This window comes from Oncorhynchus tshawytscha, linkage group LG15 (genome assembly GCF_018296145.1).
Source record: "Oncorhynchus tshawytscha isolate Ot180627B linkage group LG15, Otsh_v2.0, whole genome shotgun sequence".
Taxonomy (NCBI): Eukaryota; Metazoa; Chordata; class Actinopteri; order Salmoniformes; family Salmonidae; genus Oncorhynchus; species Oncorhynchus tshawytscha.
The window spans coordinates 13,500,877-13,519,944 of NC_056443.1; the positions used below are offsets into that span (position 1 = coordinate 13,500,877).

Sequence of the window (19,068 nt, forward strand, 5' to 3'; positions counted from 1 at the left end):
TGAAACTATTCTAACTGAACATTTTCTTTCACAGTGACACTAACTCCGAATGGGAGTCTTATCCGTTGTCCTGTGTGAATTTAAGTATGCTCTCTCTAATTCTCTCTTTCTCTCTCGGAGGACCTGAACCCTAGGACCATGTGTCAGGACTACCTGGCATGATGACTCCTTGCTGTCCCCAGTCCACCTGGCCTTGCCGCTGTTCCAGTTTCAACTGTTCTGCCTGCAGCTATGGAACCCTAAACTGTTCATTTTTACTCGAGGTGCTGTCCTGTTGCACCCTCTACAACCACTGTGATCTCCACCCGGCACAGCCAGAAGAGGACTGGCCACCCCTCATAGCCTGGTTCCTCTCTAGGTTTCTTCCTAGGGAGTTTTTCCTAGCCACCGTGTTTCTACACCTGCATTGCTTGCTGTTTGGGGTTTTAGGCTGGCGCAATATAAATGGATTTGATTTGATAGAGGACTGAGGGTCATCCAAATATTGAAAGTGTGTAAATAGTTACCTATGTTATTTTGTAAATGTATATATTAAAATGTTTCCATTTTTTTTAATGGGGGTGTTAGAATACCATTTTGGCATTTTGTATATAGTTATTTGTTTCAAAATGTATACCTTCACTAATTTGGCCACTTGGGTACATTTGGGCTATTTGTGTGGGACACCTGGGTGACTTCATGATAAATGTCATGTAGCACACTCATTTTGGAAGTTATAATTCTGAAACTTTGCACAAGTACTGTTGCCCTCTTATATTTTTCACTGAAATTGTCCCCATCATCCTATCTGAATGTTTGTTTTATCTTGTTCATTTTAAAGATGATACAAAAATAAAAAAACACGTGTTTTTTCCATTGTTTTATCTAAACCAGATCTATTGTGTGTTATTCTCCTACATTCAATTCAAAGTTACACAAACTTCAGAGTGTTTTCTTTCAAATAGTACCAAGGTTATGCATATCCTTGGTTCTGTGCCTGAGCTACAGGCTGTTAGATGTGGGTATGTCTTCAGGCGGAAATTGCACAAAGTAGGGGGGAGCTGCAAGAGGTTTTAAGAACAAATTCTTATTTTCAATGACGGCCTCGGAACAGTGGGTTAACAGCCTATTCAGGGGCAGAACGACAGATTTGTACCTTGTCAGCTAACCTTCCAGTTACTAGTCCAACACTAACCAATAGGCTACCCTGCCACTACATGATTACATATGTGTTATTTCATAGTTTTGATGTCTTCACTATTATTCTACAATGCAGAAACTAGTAAAAATAAAGAAAATGCTTGAATGAGCAGGTGTTCTAAAACTTTTGACAAGTAGTGTATATTTTAGCAATTCAAATATACTTTTGATACTTAAGTAAATGTCAAATTAAATACTTTCAGCCTTTTAATCAAGTAGTATTTTACTGGGTGACTCACTTTTACTTGAGTCATTATCTATTAAGGCATCTTTACTTTTACTCAAGTATAACAACTGAGTACTTTTTCCACAACTGCCTACCTGCCAGCCCATGGCCCTCTCCGTCAGGCACTGTAGGGCCTCCCCTTCAGGCAGACGCACCGGCAGCTTCTGGAGGGACACCAGGAGAGACAGGATGGTCTCCAGACGCGGGCGACGTGACCGCTGGCATAAAGGGCACAGGAATTTGGCCTCCTTGCTGTTGCCTTGGCACCCGGCCGAGCCCATGAGCCTCTTCTGCGAGCCCGCTTTCGGTAATGGCACGCAGGCTCCGTGGAACCAGTCCTTGCATAGTTCACACTGCAACATAAACCCGCTGGCAGTTTTACGACACAGACAGAACTTGACCTCCTCGATGCGGTCAGACATGGCCATCTTAGCCAGGTTGGCAGCTCGGAGGGAGTGGATGGCCTCAACTTCTTTCTGCTCCTTGGATTTGAATGCCGCTACGACGATGGCCGGGTCACAGGCATCTTCATAACTCTCGTCAAGGCCGCTGAGACCCTCCAGGTCCAGACCCCTCTCCTTCTCAAGGAGCTCCTTGACTCGTCTGCGTTTGCTCTTGCTGTTGCCGTAGATACCAATATCCACACGCGGACTAAGGACCTAAGGAGAGACAACACACAGAGAATAGAGAGTAGCACACATGCTATCTAACTACTAGTCCTATAATATTGGTCCTATTCTACCTACAGGATAGACAGATGGAATTCACAACAATCTGCATATGGTGGTCCGCCAACTTCTGCACCATTCTACATAGCTTAAGCAAATATATCATATTGCACTCGGGGGTCAGCATAGTCTGAAAGGGCTGCTTGGTTAGAAAAATCTTTCAAACCACCATCACAGCGACATACTCATCCATGATTTCCCAATGCCTAGGTACAACCCAACCCAGGGTATTATTTCTTACCTGTAGCAGGGTGTAGGTTGAGTTCTTCTTGAGGAAGGTGCGTGCAGTCCTCTCCCTCCAGGCACGGGCTGAGGCCACCTGGGATTCGACCTGAGGCAGAGGGTCCAGCCGGACGGGGATGGAGCGACCCCTCGCCAGCAGGCTCTCCAGCTGCTCCAGGTATGCATAGTTACTGCCACACTGAAGGCAGTGAGACATATGGGGGAAACAGACAAGGAAATGAATCATTATCATCAATTTAAAAAATAAAAAAAAGTAATGCATCGCACAGTATGACCCTTCCCATTCACATGTATCATTCATGTTCTGAAAACAAGATAAATGACAAACCTATCTAGTAACAATAACCATGTTCCCAACCAACTATTTAAATGCAAGTCAATTTCCGGTTGGATGAAAAATTAAAAACATTAATTAATTTATTAAAAACGACAGGCCTGATGGAAACAGTATCATTGCCTGTAAACTTTCCAAATGTCGACAGAACATAAATACACTAGACGGGATAATTGTTTTGTCGGTAAAATAGATAAATGGGACAAATTCAGTGGAAATGCTGTCACAGTAAATAATATGGTTCTGTGGTCCTCCCACTATGACTTGGAAAAGTATGCACACTGCAAAGTTAATTTATTTAATCTGTAGAATAATAATGAACTTTCAGAGGGTGGTGAAAGTGCACAGTGATGAGCTTGATGCTTCTTTCCAATAAATATTGAGGGTCTTAATTTTATGCTGGTGGCATGATCTGAGCTTGGCTGTCAATAAATAAAAATGATCTCGCTCTTATCCATAACCTCATCATAAAGCCTACCCTCTGCTCTGTATCTGCGAGCTGTTGACAAGAGAGCATGTGCCAAAAAACAGATGGGGCACATTTGCTGTTTCTCTCAGACTTTATGGCAAAACCATTGACAGCGTTAAAAATTGGGATGGAATTAGGTACAGTTGAAGTCGGAAGTTTACATACAGTTAGGTTGGATTCATTAAAACTCGTTTTTCAACCACTCCACAAATTTCTTGTTAAAACCTCGTGACTAGGGGGCAGTATTTTCATTTTTGGAAAAATAACATTCCCAAAGTAAACAGGATATTTTGTCAGGACAAGATGCTAGAATATGCATATAATTGACAGTTTAGGATAGAAAACTCTAAAGTTTCCAAAACTGTCAAAATATTGTCTGTGAGCATAACAGAACTGATATTGCAGGCGAAAGCCTGAGAAAAATCCAATCCGGAAGTGCCTCATGTTTTGAAAGCGCTGCGTTCCAATGCGTCGCTATTGAGCAGTGAATGGGCTATCAACCAGATTACTTTTTTGACATATTCCCCAAGGTGTCTACAGCACTGTGACAGTTTTACACCTATATGTTGAAGAATACCTGTAATCGGCTACATTGTGTAAGTGGTCACCTGATGGCTCTCAGAGTGATTCTCGCGTAAAATACAGGAGGTAGCCATTTTTCCAATCGGTCCTACTGAAAAACCAATTGTCCCGGTGGATATATTATCGAATAGATATTTGAAAAACACCTTGAGGGTTGATTATAAACAACGTTTGCCATGTTTCTGTTGATATTATGGAGCTAATTTGGAATATTTTTCGGCGTTGTCGTGACCGCAATTTCCGGTCGATTTCTCAGCCCAAACGTGAAGAACAAACGGAGCTATTTCGCCTACAAAAATCATTTTTCTGGAAAAAGGGAACATGTGCTATCTAACTGGGAGTCTCCTGAGTGAAAACATCCGAAGCTCATCAAAGGTAAACAATTTAATTTGATTGCTTTTCTGATTTCCGTGACCAAGTTACCTGCTGCTAGCTGGATAAAATGCTATGCTAGGCTATCGATAAACTTACAAATGCTTGTCTAGCTTTGGCTGTAAAGCATATTTTGAAAATCTGAGATGACAGGGTGATTAACAAAAGGCTTAGCTGTGTCTCAATATTTTTCACTTGTGATTTTCATGAATAGGAACATTTTCTAGTAATATTTATGTCCGTTGCGTTATGCTAATTAGTGTCAGTCGATGATTACGCTCCCGGATCCGGGATGGGGTGTCACTAGAGGTTAACAAACTATAGTTTTGGCAAGTCGGTTAGGACATCTACTTTGTGCATGACAAGTAATTCTTCCAACAATTGTTTACAGACAGATTATTTCACTGTATCACAATTCCAGTGGGTCAGAAGTTAACATTCACTAAGATGACTGTGCCTTTAAACAGCTTGGAACATTTCAGAAAATTATGTCATGGCTTTTGAAGCTTCTGATAGGCTAATTGACATCATTTGAGTCAATTGGAGGTGTACCTGTGGATGTATTTCAAGGCCTCCCTTCAAACTCAGTTTTTGCTTGACACCATGGGAAAATCTAAATAAATCAGCCAAGACCTCAGAAATATAATTGAATCCTACAGACGAAGAACCATATGTGACATTTAAAAAAAAGAGAGATATACATGAAAAATCATTATTGGACACCCTTTTTCTATAGTGAACCGGTTTCACAAGCTTTCCACACGCTAATTAACAATCATTTTGAATTTAAAAATAGGCTCTCGTGGAATAACCATTTATGTGCACCACTCAGAATGGATGGACAAGCGCACAACCTTTCTGTTGCTGATGAAAATCGCAGAAATGTGGGAAAGAAACGTAAAACAAAACTAAAAGAATGGAAAGATAGGCAAAGGAAGATCTTACGGGATGCGGGAAAACCCTATACAAATCGTAAGGGTCAAGAAAAAAACGGGGAAAAGCTGTCCACAAGAGGTATGTGGAAGAACCGTGTATGAAACAATCAAGCTAGCTAGCTATAGAGTACAGTAACTAACATGTATGTTCTGGGTTGTCTAATTTGTAACTATAGAGAAAACATATTAGCTAAAGTTCGTTGGCTACTAACTCATACATTATCTTTACAAATGTTATTGCTAGATTATAGAAGAAACATAGCTAGCTACTTTTTCTCCATCCACCGGATGATTCGACATGGCTACAGTAGCTAGCTAGTTACACTGTATCCTGCAGGGAAGAGCGTGTTCCACGACATGCAGAAAGGATTGTGGAAAGTTGACTGATGAGCGCAAGCTGCATCTGTTCAACAGTTTCTACACGGTCCCATAAGAGAAACAACAAGCGTTGATTCTCTCCGGCTTAGAACAGGTTAGAAATAAGACAAAACGCCTATTATTACAATAGCTATATTGAACACTTGCATAGTTTAACTTTGACAGTAATGATACGTACATTAACGTTAACTCTAAAAGTGCAGTGTTACACAATGGTGCAATACAAACTCATTCTGTGTATATATTGGGAGTGTGTGAAAGATGGAGGTCCTGATCAAGCAATATCTTGAATGTGCTACAGTATATTAAATTCTGAATTCATCATTGTCAATTTTTATTGCAGCATGAGGTGAAACGGAGACGTAAACCTGAGGAGAACAAACGACGGAAACAAACCTTCAAATACCATGTACAGCAAGCAAGCCAGAGATTGAATTTGTGCAAGGTAACTTTCATGTCTATGTTCCAGCTAACCAACAGCCGTCTTCAGGCAAGTGAAAATATAAATGAATGTCTATATAAATAATCTAATATCAAGCATTACTAGCAGGCCAACACTCTGGTTAAACCGGATGTCCTCAGATAACTCTGGGCCCAGTGTCCTCGGTCAAGTTTAGAGCCTACATGCAATAACATGATTATCCGAAGGACACACAGCTGCCATCACGCAAATATACTCCCCTGTAAACTACAAAGAACATCCTGCAACACTAACGAGCTTAGAGTGCCAAACTATCTCACTGACATTGACCCTTGCATGCACTCCTGCAAAGACAGGAAACACCTGAGCCTAAAGCAGACATTGCCAGTCCCTATATCCACGCTTCCTTGACACACAAACATCTCATGAGCACTGTACACTTTCACTCCACCCCCCCTACTGGTCGGGTGCCAAGAGCAGAGGACTCTGCTGTGCACCAATGGGGCCCCTGCTCTGGCTAGAGCAGGCCCGCCTCCAACTCTTCAGGACCAGTCAGAAGACCAACACGACGAGACTCCACCTACATTATTCTGTGTATACATTCTGCTGTAAACTCTGGCTGAGCAGCCTAATTATTCTGACTCCTCACAGAGTCATATTGCTTAGGTCCGTGCACGATGTAGAACAAAGATATCTTTGACTAAATAAACTGCCTTTTTGCTACACCTGATTCCACTCTGTCCAGCGTCCATGATTTGGTCTCGCCCTCCTGTATTTGAACATCAACAATTACAAACATATTGTATTCTCTGTACTTGTTTTTAATAACCTGCTAATTGAAATGTAATTGTTTTGGTCAGGTTATTCAGGAAAAGTTAGCTGAGGCAGGTGAGGTTGCAGGGTCTCCAAATCAGGCTACTGAGGCTAGGTCTCCTTTAGAAGATGGAAGAGGGAAGGCATAGCAATAGGTAATGCGCTATGGATTCCAGCCTGGATTATTTCACTATATCAGTACTCTAAACAATCTTCTAAACATTAACATAGAGTATCGAATTGATGAATAGCGAATTCTGAAACAAAAATATACAAATGTTTATTACTTTTAAACAAAATGATGGTAACTAAGCTGTCCAACTACCACCTGAGCATTGAGGACTGAGTGCCAATTACCTTCCCGGACAGCACTGGCCTAATTCTCGCCGCCCTACAGGACCCACCGGCTACAAACGGCAATGGCGTGACCGGGATTTGTACCCCGGTTATAGCGACACAGTTGCAGGTCCCTAGACCATTGAGAGAATACAAGTTTAACAACATCTTGTTGTCCCCTTACAGGCCACATCGGATACATGCTACAGTGAAAGAGGGCATCAAGGAGCACATTCTATCTTTCCCAAGAACCCAGAACCACTACTCTCGGATGAAGGGGGATGTACACAGAGAATACCCCAGCCCTGATCTGAATTTGTTGCTGATGATATTTGAAGCACAACCAGCAAAACCATTCAAGGTGATGAGAATGCAATGTGAAGACTTCAGGCACCTCCCTGATTCTGTCCTCAAGCGACCAGCTGGACTACAGATCACCTCAGTGAGGTGGTTAAAAGTCACAGGTATTGCACAGAGAATAGTTTACTAACATCCCATCAACATGCAACATGTTGTTCTAACAATAAAATATCCTAATGCTTGACTGTTTATTGATGTCAGGAACTTAAAATGTTTCTGTTCTAATTTCAGTTGAGGATCCTTGGAATCTGTACGCCAGACAGAGCCACAGTCTATTTGAGGGATTGAAATCGTGGCTGATCTCCAAACCAAAACAAGGAGCTACACCTCAACCTCCCTATTTTGCAAGCCACTACCCTAGAGCATATGAGAGTCCTCTGCCCATAAAAAAAAACAAGTACCAAGATCTGATGACCATGCTGAACTACTTGCCAGCTGCATCACGCTCTTTTTATAAATCACTGCAGAGTGAATAATTTGTTGTTAAACCAAGCTACATAATTAACCGTTTTTTTCTGTGAGTTTATGATCCCCTGAACCTGTATAGTGTGTTGAATCTGAATACATTTCAGAAGACATGTCACCCCTATTGTAGGAAATTAAATGTATAGTAGGTGTTTACTATGTGAATCAATTTGTGTATGATTTGAACCAGCACAATATATTGAATTAATTTAATTTTAAGATGTTGTTCCTAGTGTAGAAAATGTTATGTACAATGTGTTCTGTTGAGAATTATTGTGAGATCATTTGAACCTTTTTTAATCTGAATTAATTAAACAAATAAGTCATCACATACAGTATGTGAGTATTCATTTGATCTTGATTCCCTTTTTTTATTCAATACAATATACAGTACGTCTGTCACCACATTTAGCATAAACTCTAAAGCAGTTAATACTTATTTACTGCTGTCACCTCAGTACAGAAGGACATTTCTTGCCTTTAGCATGGGTTTAACGCAATTCAAAACATAATTGCTGATCTTAGTGTTAAACGCAAAGAGAATGGTTTTCTGAACGTTTTGTAATATTGACCTTAGGGACCTGCATATTGGTACATCACATTGATCCATATTTGATATTTACAAGTTGTGCTTGTTTTGATTGAATTAATTTAATTGTATTCTATGGTATGTTCACATTGAGGGCTTCATTTTAAATGAGACTAAGATTTCATGACTCAACTTTTAAGAAAAGTCAGTGCTAAAGTTTATAGAGCACCTTTAAATGAACCTCTATACAAATGAATTAACTACATATTGCATTTAAGTTATTTACATGAAGGGCATCTGTACTTGAAAGTACTTAAAACATCATATCAGGTGTTAAAAAAGGACATCTTACAAGAGTCGTGCAAAATGTCACACATACTGTTCTTCCACAAACTGAAATCATCACTGGAGATATACTGTTCTTCCACATTCTAAAAATTAAAACGGCAATAAAAAAGTATTTTTTGAAATAACAAAAAAATATCAATTCTTGTTGGAAGATATGGGTATGGTGAATTATTTGTCAACCATAAAACACCTAATGTGGTACACACAATTAATAATATAAAAATAACTGATTATCTTAAAATGGAAAAACTGTCACATATATGGTTCTTCATCTGTAGGATTCAATTGTAGACCTGCACAAGTCTGGTTCATTCTTGGTAGCAAATTCCAAACACCTGAAGGTACCACGTTCATCTGTACAAACAATAGTACACAGTACACAGTATAAACCCCATGGTACCATGCAGCGTTCATACCGCTCAGGAAGGAGACGCGTTCTGTCTCCTAGAGATGAACGTACTATGGTGCGAAAAGCTCAAATCAATCCCAGAACAGCAGCAAAGGACCTTGTGAAGATGCTGGAGGAAACAGGTACAAAGGTATCTATATCCACAGTAAAATGAGTCCTACATCGACATAACCTGAAAGGTCACTCAGCAAGGAAAAAGCCACTGCTCCAAAAACGCCATAAAAAAAGCCATACTACGGTTTGCCACTGCACATGGGGACGAAGACCATACTTTTTGGAGAATTATCCTCTGGTCTGATGAAACAAAAATAGAACTGTTTGGCCATAATGACCATCATTATGTTTGGAGGAAAAAGGGGGAGGCTTGCAAGCCAAAGAACACCATCCCAACCGTGAATCATGGGGTGTCAGCATCATGTTGTGGGGGTGCTTTGCTGCAGGAGGGACTGGTGCACTTCACAAAATAGATGGCATCATGAGGTAGGAAAATTATGTGGATTTCGTGAAGCTACATCTCAAGACATCAGTCAGGAAGCTTGATCGCAAATGGGTCTTCCAAATGGACAATGACCCCAAGCTTACTTCCAAAGTTGTGGCAAAATGGCTTAAGGACAACCAAGTCAAGGTGTTGGAGTGGACATCACAAAGCCCTGACCTCAATCCTATTGAAAATGTGTGGGCAGAACTGAAAAGGCGTGTATGAGCAAGGAGGCCTACAAACCTGACTCAGTTACCCCAGCTCGGTCAGGAGAAAAGGGCCAAAATTCACCCAGCTTATTGTGGGAAACTTCTGACCCACTGGGAATGTGATGAAAGAAATGAAAGCTGAAATAAATCATTCTCTACTCTTATTCTGACATTTCACATTCTTAAAATAAAAAGTGGTGATCCTAACTGACTTAAGACAGGGAATTTTTACTAGGATTAAATGTTAGGAATTGTGAAAAACTGAGTTTAAATGTATTTGGCTAAGGTGTGTGTAAACTTCTGACTTCAACTGTGAATGAAAAGTTGTGCTTTTTATTTGCACTACGTCATTAAGCACAGCTTTTGACTCCCAAGAAGCCAGTTTGCTAGAAACAGACCTTTGCTGGTAAAATGTGCATATATTTTGGTGTTCCAATATCAGAATATTAGTCGTCGTCCCCCAATTCCGTGATATCCAATTGGTAGTTACAGTCTTGTCTCATCGCTGCAACTCCTGTACGGACTTCGTACAGCTGGCGACCGAAGTCAGTCGCTAGAGTGCGATGGGACAAGGAAATCCCGGCCGGGCAAACTCTCCCCTAAACCCGACAATACTGGGCCAATTGTGTGCCGCCTCATGGTTCTCCCTGTCACGGGCAGCCGGCTTCGGTTGCTCGCACACCCCCATCGCTTCAGAGTATATTACTCGCACACCACCCACCACTTCAGAGTATATTACTCGCTAATGTCCAGTCCCTAGTTAACAAGGATCAAACCCGGGGCTGTAGTGAGGCCTCAAGAACTGCAACTGCAGTGCCACTAGGGATGCCCCCGCTGGAAAATCTTTCGATAAATTGATGGAAACATAGCTAATGTAATCTTCTAACAAATGATCAGGCCATTCCGTTGCGTATAAACAGAGCCGAGCGCATCAAAGACAAATATTGAGAGATGCCGTCTATCCTGTAGCTACATCTATATACATCACAAATTGAATCTATACTTAGTAATTACCGTGCGACGCGACACTACCTGAATGGCATCCACCTTGGCACTCCACTCCTTGGCCTTGTGCAGAGCCTCTCGGAGGGCCAGGACGTTGGGCAGGTAGGCTGGTATGTTCCTGGCCTCTATCATGATGCTCTCCAGGGTTAGCATGCTGTGCCGAGGCCTGGGGGAGGAAAGCGACAAGAAATAATGGATTTAGAGAAATTCATCATCTGACAGTTACAGGCATCCTTTGATGCAATATGCTAAACAGGAATTGGATTTGCCCAACATTTTTGCGAAGGTGTACCCTACTGAACACGACCCAAGCATATGACACCAAAGCTAAAGGCATATGCTGTAAACGAGAGAGGGCATGTATTATATGTATTGATATGTATTATTTCTTACATTGTTAGCCCAGAAAGTGTTGTGTGTTATTATATACAGCCGGGAAGAACTATTGGATACCAGAGAGACGTCAACTTACCGGCACTACGACTAGGAATACGACTTTCCCAAATCAGTGCCTTTGTCTGCATCTCCCAAGGCATTTGAACTGATTCAAGAGGCCGACCCAAAACAACACAGACAAAGGAGAGGGTGCCGGAGCGGTCTTCTTGTGAGGCTTCGGTTGCTCGCACACCCCCATCGCTTCAGTGTATATTACTCGCACACCACCCACCGCTTCAGAGTATATTACTCGCTAATGTCCAGTCCCTAGTTAACAAAGTCGACGAAATTAGGGCAAGAGTTACTTTCCAAAGAGATATCTGGGATTTTAACACTGTTTCACAGAGACATGGCCAGCTGGAGACATGCCGTCGGAGTCCGTACAGCCAACGGGATTTTCAGTGCATCGCGCCGTCAGGAACAAACATCTCTCTGGTAAGAAGGCGGGGGTGTATAGTTCATGATTAACGAGTCATGGTGTAATTGTAACAACTTACAGGAATTCAAGTCCTTTTGTTCACCTAACCTCAAAATCCTCAAATGCCGACCGTATTATCTCCCAAGAGAAATCCTCGGTTATCGTAACAGCCGTGTACATCCCCCCACAAGCGGATACCAAGACGGCCAAAAAGGAACTTCACTGGACTTTATCCAAACTGGAAAACATATATTCTGAGGCTGCATTTATTGTTGCTGGGGATTTTAACAAAGCTGAGAACAAGGTTACCTAAATTCTATCAGCATATCGATTGCAGTACACAAGTGAGTAACATACTCGATCACCGCTATACTAACTTCCGTAATACATACAAGGCCCTCCCCCTCCATCCTTTTGGCAAATCTGACCATGAGTCCATTGGGAAGCACCCGTGCTTAGGTCTATTCAACGCTGGTCTGACCAATCGGATTCCACGCTTCAAGATTGCTTTAATCACATGGACTGGGATATGTTCTGGGTAGCCTCAGATAACAACATTGACGTATACGCTGTCTCGGTGAGCGAGTTTATAAGGAAGTGTATAAGAGATGTTATACCCACTGTGACTATTAAAACCTTCCCGAACCAGAAACCGTGGATTGATGGCAGCATTCGCGCAACAATGAAGACACGTACCGCATTTAATCATGGCAAGGCGACTGGAAAATGGCTGAATACAAACAGTGTAGTTAGTCCCTGCGTAAGGCAATAAAACAAGCAAAGAGTCCGTATAGAGACGAAGTGGAGTTGCAATTCATTGCCTAAAACACGAGATGTATGTGGCAGGGTTTACAATCACGGATACAAAAAAAACAAGCCCCGTCGTGGACATCGACGTCTTGCTCCCAGACAAATTAAAACGACTTCGTTGCACGCTTTGAAGACAATACAGTGCCACCGACACAGCCCGCTACCAAAGACTGTGGGCACTCCTACGTGAGTAAAACATGAAAATGTGTTAACTCTTGCAAGGCAGCCGGCCCAGACCACATCCCTAGCCGCATCCTCAGAGCATGCGCAGACCAGTCTGTTGTCCCCACATGCTTCAAGATGGGAACAGGAACAATGGTGGCCAAGAAAGCTAAGTGAACTAAATGACTATCACCCCGTAGCACTCACTTCTTTCATCATGATCACTTCCACCCTACCTTTCACACCACTACAATTTGCTTAAAGCCCCAATAAGTCCACAGACGATGCAATCGCCATCACACTGAACACTGCCCTATCCCATCTGGACAAGAGGAATACCTATGTGAGAATGCTGTTCATTGACTACAGCTCAGCACTCAACACCACAGTACCCTCCAAACTCATCATTAAGCTCGAGAGCCTGGGTCTCGACCCCGCCCTGTGCAACTGGATCCTGGACTTCCTAATAGTCCGCCCCCAGGTGGTGAAGGTAGGAAACAACATATCCACTCCGCTGATCCTCAACACTGGGGCACCACAAGGGTGTGTTCCCAGCCCTCTCCTGTACTCCCTGTTCACCCACGACTGCGTAGCGAAGCACGCCTCCAACTGAATCATCAGGTTTGCAGACGACACTACAGTGGTAGACCTGATTACAAACAGCGACGAGACAGCCTACAGGGAGGTGGTGAGGGCACTTGGAGGGCGGTGTGAGGAAAATAACCTCTCACTCAATGTCAGCAAAACAAAAAGAGATGATCGTGGACTTCAGGAAATCGCGGAGGGAGCATCCCCCATATCCACATCGACAGTAGTGGAGAAGGAGGAAAGTTATGTTCCTCGGCGTACACATCACAGAGAAACTGAAATGGTCCACGCACACAGTCAGTGTGGTGAAGAAGGTGCAACAGCGCCTCTTCAACCTCAAGAGGCTGACATTTTTTGGGCTTGTCACCCAAAACCGTGACAAACTTTTACAGATGCACAATCGAGAGCTTCCTATCGGGCTGTATCACAGCCTGGTACGGCAACTGCACCACCCACAATAGCAGTGCTCTCCAGAGGGTAGTGCGAGTCTGCACAACACATCTCCTGGGACAAACTACCTGCCCTCCCGGACACCTACAACACATGTCAACGGAAGGTAAAAAAGATTATCAAGGACAATAACCACCCGAGCCACTACCTGTTCACCCCACTTCCATCCAGACGGCAAGGTCAGTACAGGTGCATCAAAGCTGGGACAGAGCAATAGAAGCTGTTTTTCAATCTCAAGGCCATCAGATTGTTAAACAGCCAGGCCTAGCACAGAGACAGCTGCCAACCTACAGACTTAATATCATTGGCCACTTTAATAATGCCATTTTAAGAATGTAGATATTACATCTCACATTACTCATCTCATATGTACACTACTGTCCAAAAGTTTGGGGTGACTTAGAAATGTCCTTGTTTTTGAAAGAAAAGCAAATTTTTTTGCCCATTAAAATATCAAATTGATCAGAAACACAGTGTAGACATTGTTAATGTTGTAAATGACTATTGTAGCTGGAAACAGATTTTATGGAATATCTACATAGGATTACAGAGGCCCATTATCAGAAAAAAATCACTCCTGTGTTCCAATGGCACGTTGTGTTAGCTAACTCAAGTTTATCATTTTAAAAGACTAATTGATCATTAGAAAACCTTTTTGCAATTATGTTAGCACAGCTGAAAACTGTTGTCTTGATTAAAGAAGAAATAAAACTGGCCTTCTTTAGACTAGTTGAGTATCTGGAGCATCAGCGTTTGGGGCTTCGATTACAGGTTCAAAATGCCCAGAAACATGGAACTTTCTACTGAAACTCAGTCTATTCTTGTTCTGAGAAACGAAGGCTAGTCCATGCGAGAAATTGCCAAGAAACTGAAGATCTAGTACAACGCTGTGTACTTCTTCCTTCACAGAACAGCGCAAACTGGCCCTAACCAGAATAGAAAGAGTGGGAGGCCCGGTGCATAACTGAGCAAGAGGACAAGTACATTAGTGTCTCTCGTTTGAGAAACAGACGGCTCACAAGTCCTCAACTGGCAGCTTGATAAAATAGTTCCCGCAAAACACCAGTCTCAATGTCAACAGTAAAGACACGACTCCAGGATGCTGGCCTTCTAGGCAGAGTTGCAAAGAAAAAGCCATATCTCAGACTGGCCAATAAAAAGAAAAGATTAAGATGGGCAAAATAACACCAGACACTGGACAGAGGAAGATAGGAAAAAAGTGTCATGCACAAATCTAAGTTGAGGTGTTGGGATCACAAAGTAGAACATTTGTGAGACGCAGAAAACAATGAAGATGCTAGAGGAGTGCAAGACGCCATCTGTCAAGCATGGTGGAGGCAATGTGACGTCTGGGGGTGCTTTGGTGGTGGTAAAGTGGGAAATTTGTACAGGGTAAAAGGGATCTTGAAGAAGGCAATCACTACATTTTGCAACGCCATGCCATACCCTGTGGATGGCGCTTAATTGGAGCCAATTTCCTCCTACAACAGGACAACCGCTCCAAACTACACAATAACTATTTAGGGAAGAAGCAGTCACAGTCAGCTGCTATTCTGTCTATTATGGAGTGGCCAGAACAGTCACCGGATCTCAACCCTGTTGAGGGAGCAGCTTGATCGTAAGAAGTGCCCATCAAGCTAATCGAATTTGTGGGTGGTGCTTCAGGAAGCAAGGAGTGAAATCTCTTCAGATTACTTCAACAAATTTGACAACTAGAATGCCAAAGGTCTGCAAGGCTGAAATTGCTGCAAACGGAGGATTCTTTGATGAAAGCAAAGTTTGAAGGAGACTAATATCAATTAAAAATCATTATTTATAACCTTGCCAACATCTTGACTATATTTCCATTCATTTCATATATGTTTTCATGGAAAAACAAGGGCATTTCTAAGTGAACCCAAACTTTTGAATGGTAGTGTAAATCAGAGGTCGACCGATTAATCGGAATGGCCGATTAATAAATATATATATATAATAGTATATATATACACACGCACCTTTATTTAACTAGGCAAGTCAGTTAAGAACACATTGTTATTTCAAATGACGGCCTAGGAATGGTGGGTTAACTGCCTCTTTCAGGGGCAGAACAACAGATTTTCACCTTGTCAGCTCGGGGGATTTATTTAATCTTTATTTAACCAGGAAGGGCTCATTGAGATTAAAATCTCTTTTTCAAGAGCGCCCTGGCCAAGATAGGCAGCACCAAGTCATTACAAAATTACAGACAGGCAACATGAAAAACTACAAGTAATCTTGTAAAACCCATTGAATTCACAAGAGTATATCACAGCAAATCAAAAACATTGACAGGTCAGGGAATCAGCCTCGAAATCCTTCATCAGTGATTTCATCAGTGATTTAAAAACACCAATCGGGACAAGTTCTTCCAGTTTAAAAGTATTTTGTAAGGTGTTCCAAGACGATGGCGCAGAGTACATAAAAGCCCTTTTACCAAATTCAGTTTGGACATTTGGAACAGTTAGCAGGATAAAGTCCAGCGTACGAAGAGAGTACCCACCACATTTCTGAACAATAAAAATGCACAAATAAAAAAGGTAGTAAACCCCAATGGCTTTGTAAATAAAAGTATACCAGTGACTGAGCCTTCGAGTGACTAGAGAAGGCCAGCCAACCCTGGTATTCAAAGTGCAGTGGTGCGTAAGAGTTTTGCAGTTTAAAATAAATCTCAAAGTGCCATGGTAAAGAGTGTCAATTGATCTCAAACACTGAGCGGAAGCATTAATATATAAAATATCCCCATAGTCTAGTAAAGCCATAAATGTAGCTGATACTAGCCTCCTTATAGCTTCAAAAGAAAAACAGGCCTTATTCCAAAAATAAAATCCCAATTTCAGCTTCATTTTTTTGTAAGTTGTTGAATATGCAATTTAAAAGAGAGGCCGTCATCAATTAAAATTCCAAGATATTTATATGAGGTTACAACCTCAATCTCCTTGCCCTGACAGGTAGTAATAGGTGAAAGGTTCAGAGGTCTATTTCTTGCATTAGAAAACACCATTCGTTTAGTTCCCAGTATTGAGGATAAGCTTCAATTGACACAAGCGTGTCCTGCGTTGCATATAATCTGACTGAGCATACAAGCATACAAGTATCTAAGTATCTGACAGCGGTGGTAGGCAGAAGCAGGCGCGTAAACATTCATTCAAACAGCACTTTAGTGCGTTTTTCCAGCAGCTCTTTGTTGTGCGTCAAGCCTTGCGCTGTTTATGACTACAAACCTATCAACTCCCGAGATGAGGCTGGTGTAACCGAAGTGAAATGGCTAGCTAATTAGCGCACGCTAATAGCGTTTCAAACGTCACTCGCTCTGAGACTTCTAGTAGTTGTTCCCCTTGCTCTGCATGGGTAACGCTGCTTCGATGGTAGCTGTTGTCGTTGTGTTGCTGGTTCGAGCCCAGAGAGGAGTGAGGAGAGGGACGGAAGCTATACTGTTACACTGGCAATACTAAAGTGCCTATAAGAACATCCAATAGTCAAAGGTTAATGAAATACAAATGGTATAGAGGGAAATAGTCCTATAATAACTACAACCTAAAACTTTTTAACTGGGAATATTGAAGACTCATGTTAAAAGGAACCACCAGCTTTCATATGTTCTCATGTTCTGAGCAAGGAACTGAAACGTTAGCTTTCTTACATAGCACATATTGCACTTTTACGTTCTTCTCCAACACTTTGTTTTTGCATTATTTAAACCAAATTGAACATGTTTCATCATCTACTTGAGGATAAATTGATTTTATTGATGTATTATATTAAGTTAAAATAAGTGTTAATTCAGTATTGTTGTAATTGTCATTATTACAACAACAAAAAATACATATACATTAAAAAAAACAAAAAAAATCAAAAAGAAAATTGGGCGATTAATCAGTATTGGCTTTTTTGGTCCTCCAATAAATCGGTATCGGCGTTGAAAAATCATAATTGGTCGAACCTCTAGTGTATATACTGTATCCTTCACTATCATATCTTAGCCGCTCTGTCACTGCTTATCCATATATTTTATACATATATACACACACACACACATTATATATACAGTGCCTTGCGAAAGTATTCGGCCCCCTAGAACTTTGCGACCTTTTGCCACATTTCAGGCTTCAAACATAAAGATATAAAACTGTATTTTTTTTGTGAAGAATCAACAACAAGTGGGACACAATCATGAAGTGGAATGACATTTATTGGATATTTCAAACTTTTTTAACAAATCAAAAACTGAAAAATTGGACGTGCAAAATTATTCAGCCCCCTTAAGTTAATACTTTGTAGCGCCACCTTTTGCTGCGATTACAGCTGTAAGTCGCTTGGGGTATGTCTATCAGTTTTGCACATCGAGAGACTGAAATTTTTTCCCATTCCTCCTTGCAAAACAGCTCGAGCTCAGTGAGGTTGGATGGAGAGCATTTGTGAACAGCAGTTTTCAGTTCTTTCCACAGATTCTCGATTGGATTCAGGTCTGGACTTTGACTTGGCCATTCTAACACCTGGATATGTTTATTTTTTAACCATTCCATTGTAGATTTTGCTTCATGTTTTGGATCATTGTCTTGTTGGAAGACAAATCTCCCTCCCAGTCTCAGGTCTTTTGCAGACTCCATCAGGTTTTCTTCCAGAATGGTCCTGTATTTGGCTCCATCCATCTTCCCATCAATTTTAACCATCTTTCTTGTCCCTGCTGAAGAAAAGCAGGCCCAAACCATGATGCTGCCACCACCATGTTTGACAGTGGGGATGGTGTGTTCAGGGTGATGGCCTGTGTTGCTTTTACGCCAAATATAACGTTTTGCATTGTTGCCAAAAAGTTCAATTTTGGTTTCATCTGACCAGAGCACCTTCTTCCACATGTTTGGCGTGTCTCCCAGGTGGCTTGTGGCAAACTTTAAACAACACTTTTTATGGATATCTTTAAGAAATGGCTTTCTTCTTGCCAGTCTTCCATAAAGGCCAGATTTGTGCAATATACGACTGATTTTTGTCCTATGGACAGAGTCTCCCACCTCAGCTGTAGATCTCTGCAGTTCATCCAGAGTGATCATGGGTCTCTTGGCTGCATCTCTGATCAGTCTTCTCCTTGTATGAGCTGAAAGTTAAGAGGGACGGCCAGGTCTTGGTAGATTTGCAGTGGTCTGATACTCCTTCCATTTCAATATTATCGCTTGCACAGTGCTCCTTGGGATGTTTAAAGCTTGGGAAATCTTTTTGTATCCAAATCCGGCTTTAAACTTCTTCACAACAGTATCTCGGACCTGCCTGGTGTGTTCCTTGTTCTTCATGATGCTCTCTGCGCTTTTAACGGACCTCTGAGACTATCACAGTGCAGGTGCATTTATACGGAGACTTGATTACACACAGGTGG

At 41.7% G+C, this 19,068-nt stretch overlaps 1 protein-coding gene across 7 annotated transcripts in view; it reads right to left on the minus strand.

Annotated features, from left to right (window-relative positions):
* The window catches only part of LOC112214450 (lysine-specific demethylase 5A), a 91,645-nt gene that overhangs the window by 17,705 nt on the left and 54,872 nt on the right, over positions 1–19,068 (minus strand). For 6 of the 7 annotated variants that reach the window (XR_002948116.2, XR_002948114.2, XM_042298176.1 and 3 more), the window contains exons 21-23: positions 10,829–10,985; positions 2,375–2,554; positions 1,501–2,064 (exon numbers count right to left, since the gene is read on the minus strand). Coding sequence is in view for 5 of the 7 variants with exons in the window: in XM_042298176.1 (XP_042154110.1) it covers positions 1,501–2,064; positions 2,375–2,554; positions 10,829–10,985 (901 nt within the window). In the remaining 2 variants the exon portion in view is untranslated. The remainder of the gene's footprint in view (positions 1–1,500; positions 2,065–2,374; positions 2,555–10,828; positions 10,986–19,068) is intronic. The other variant, XM_024373198.2, reaches the window with a different exon arrangement.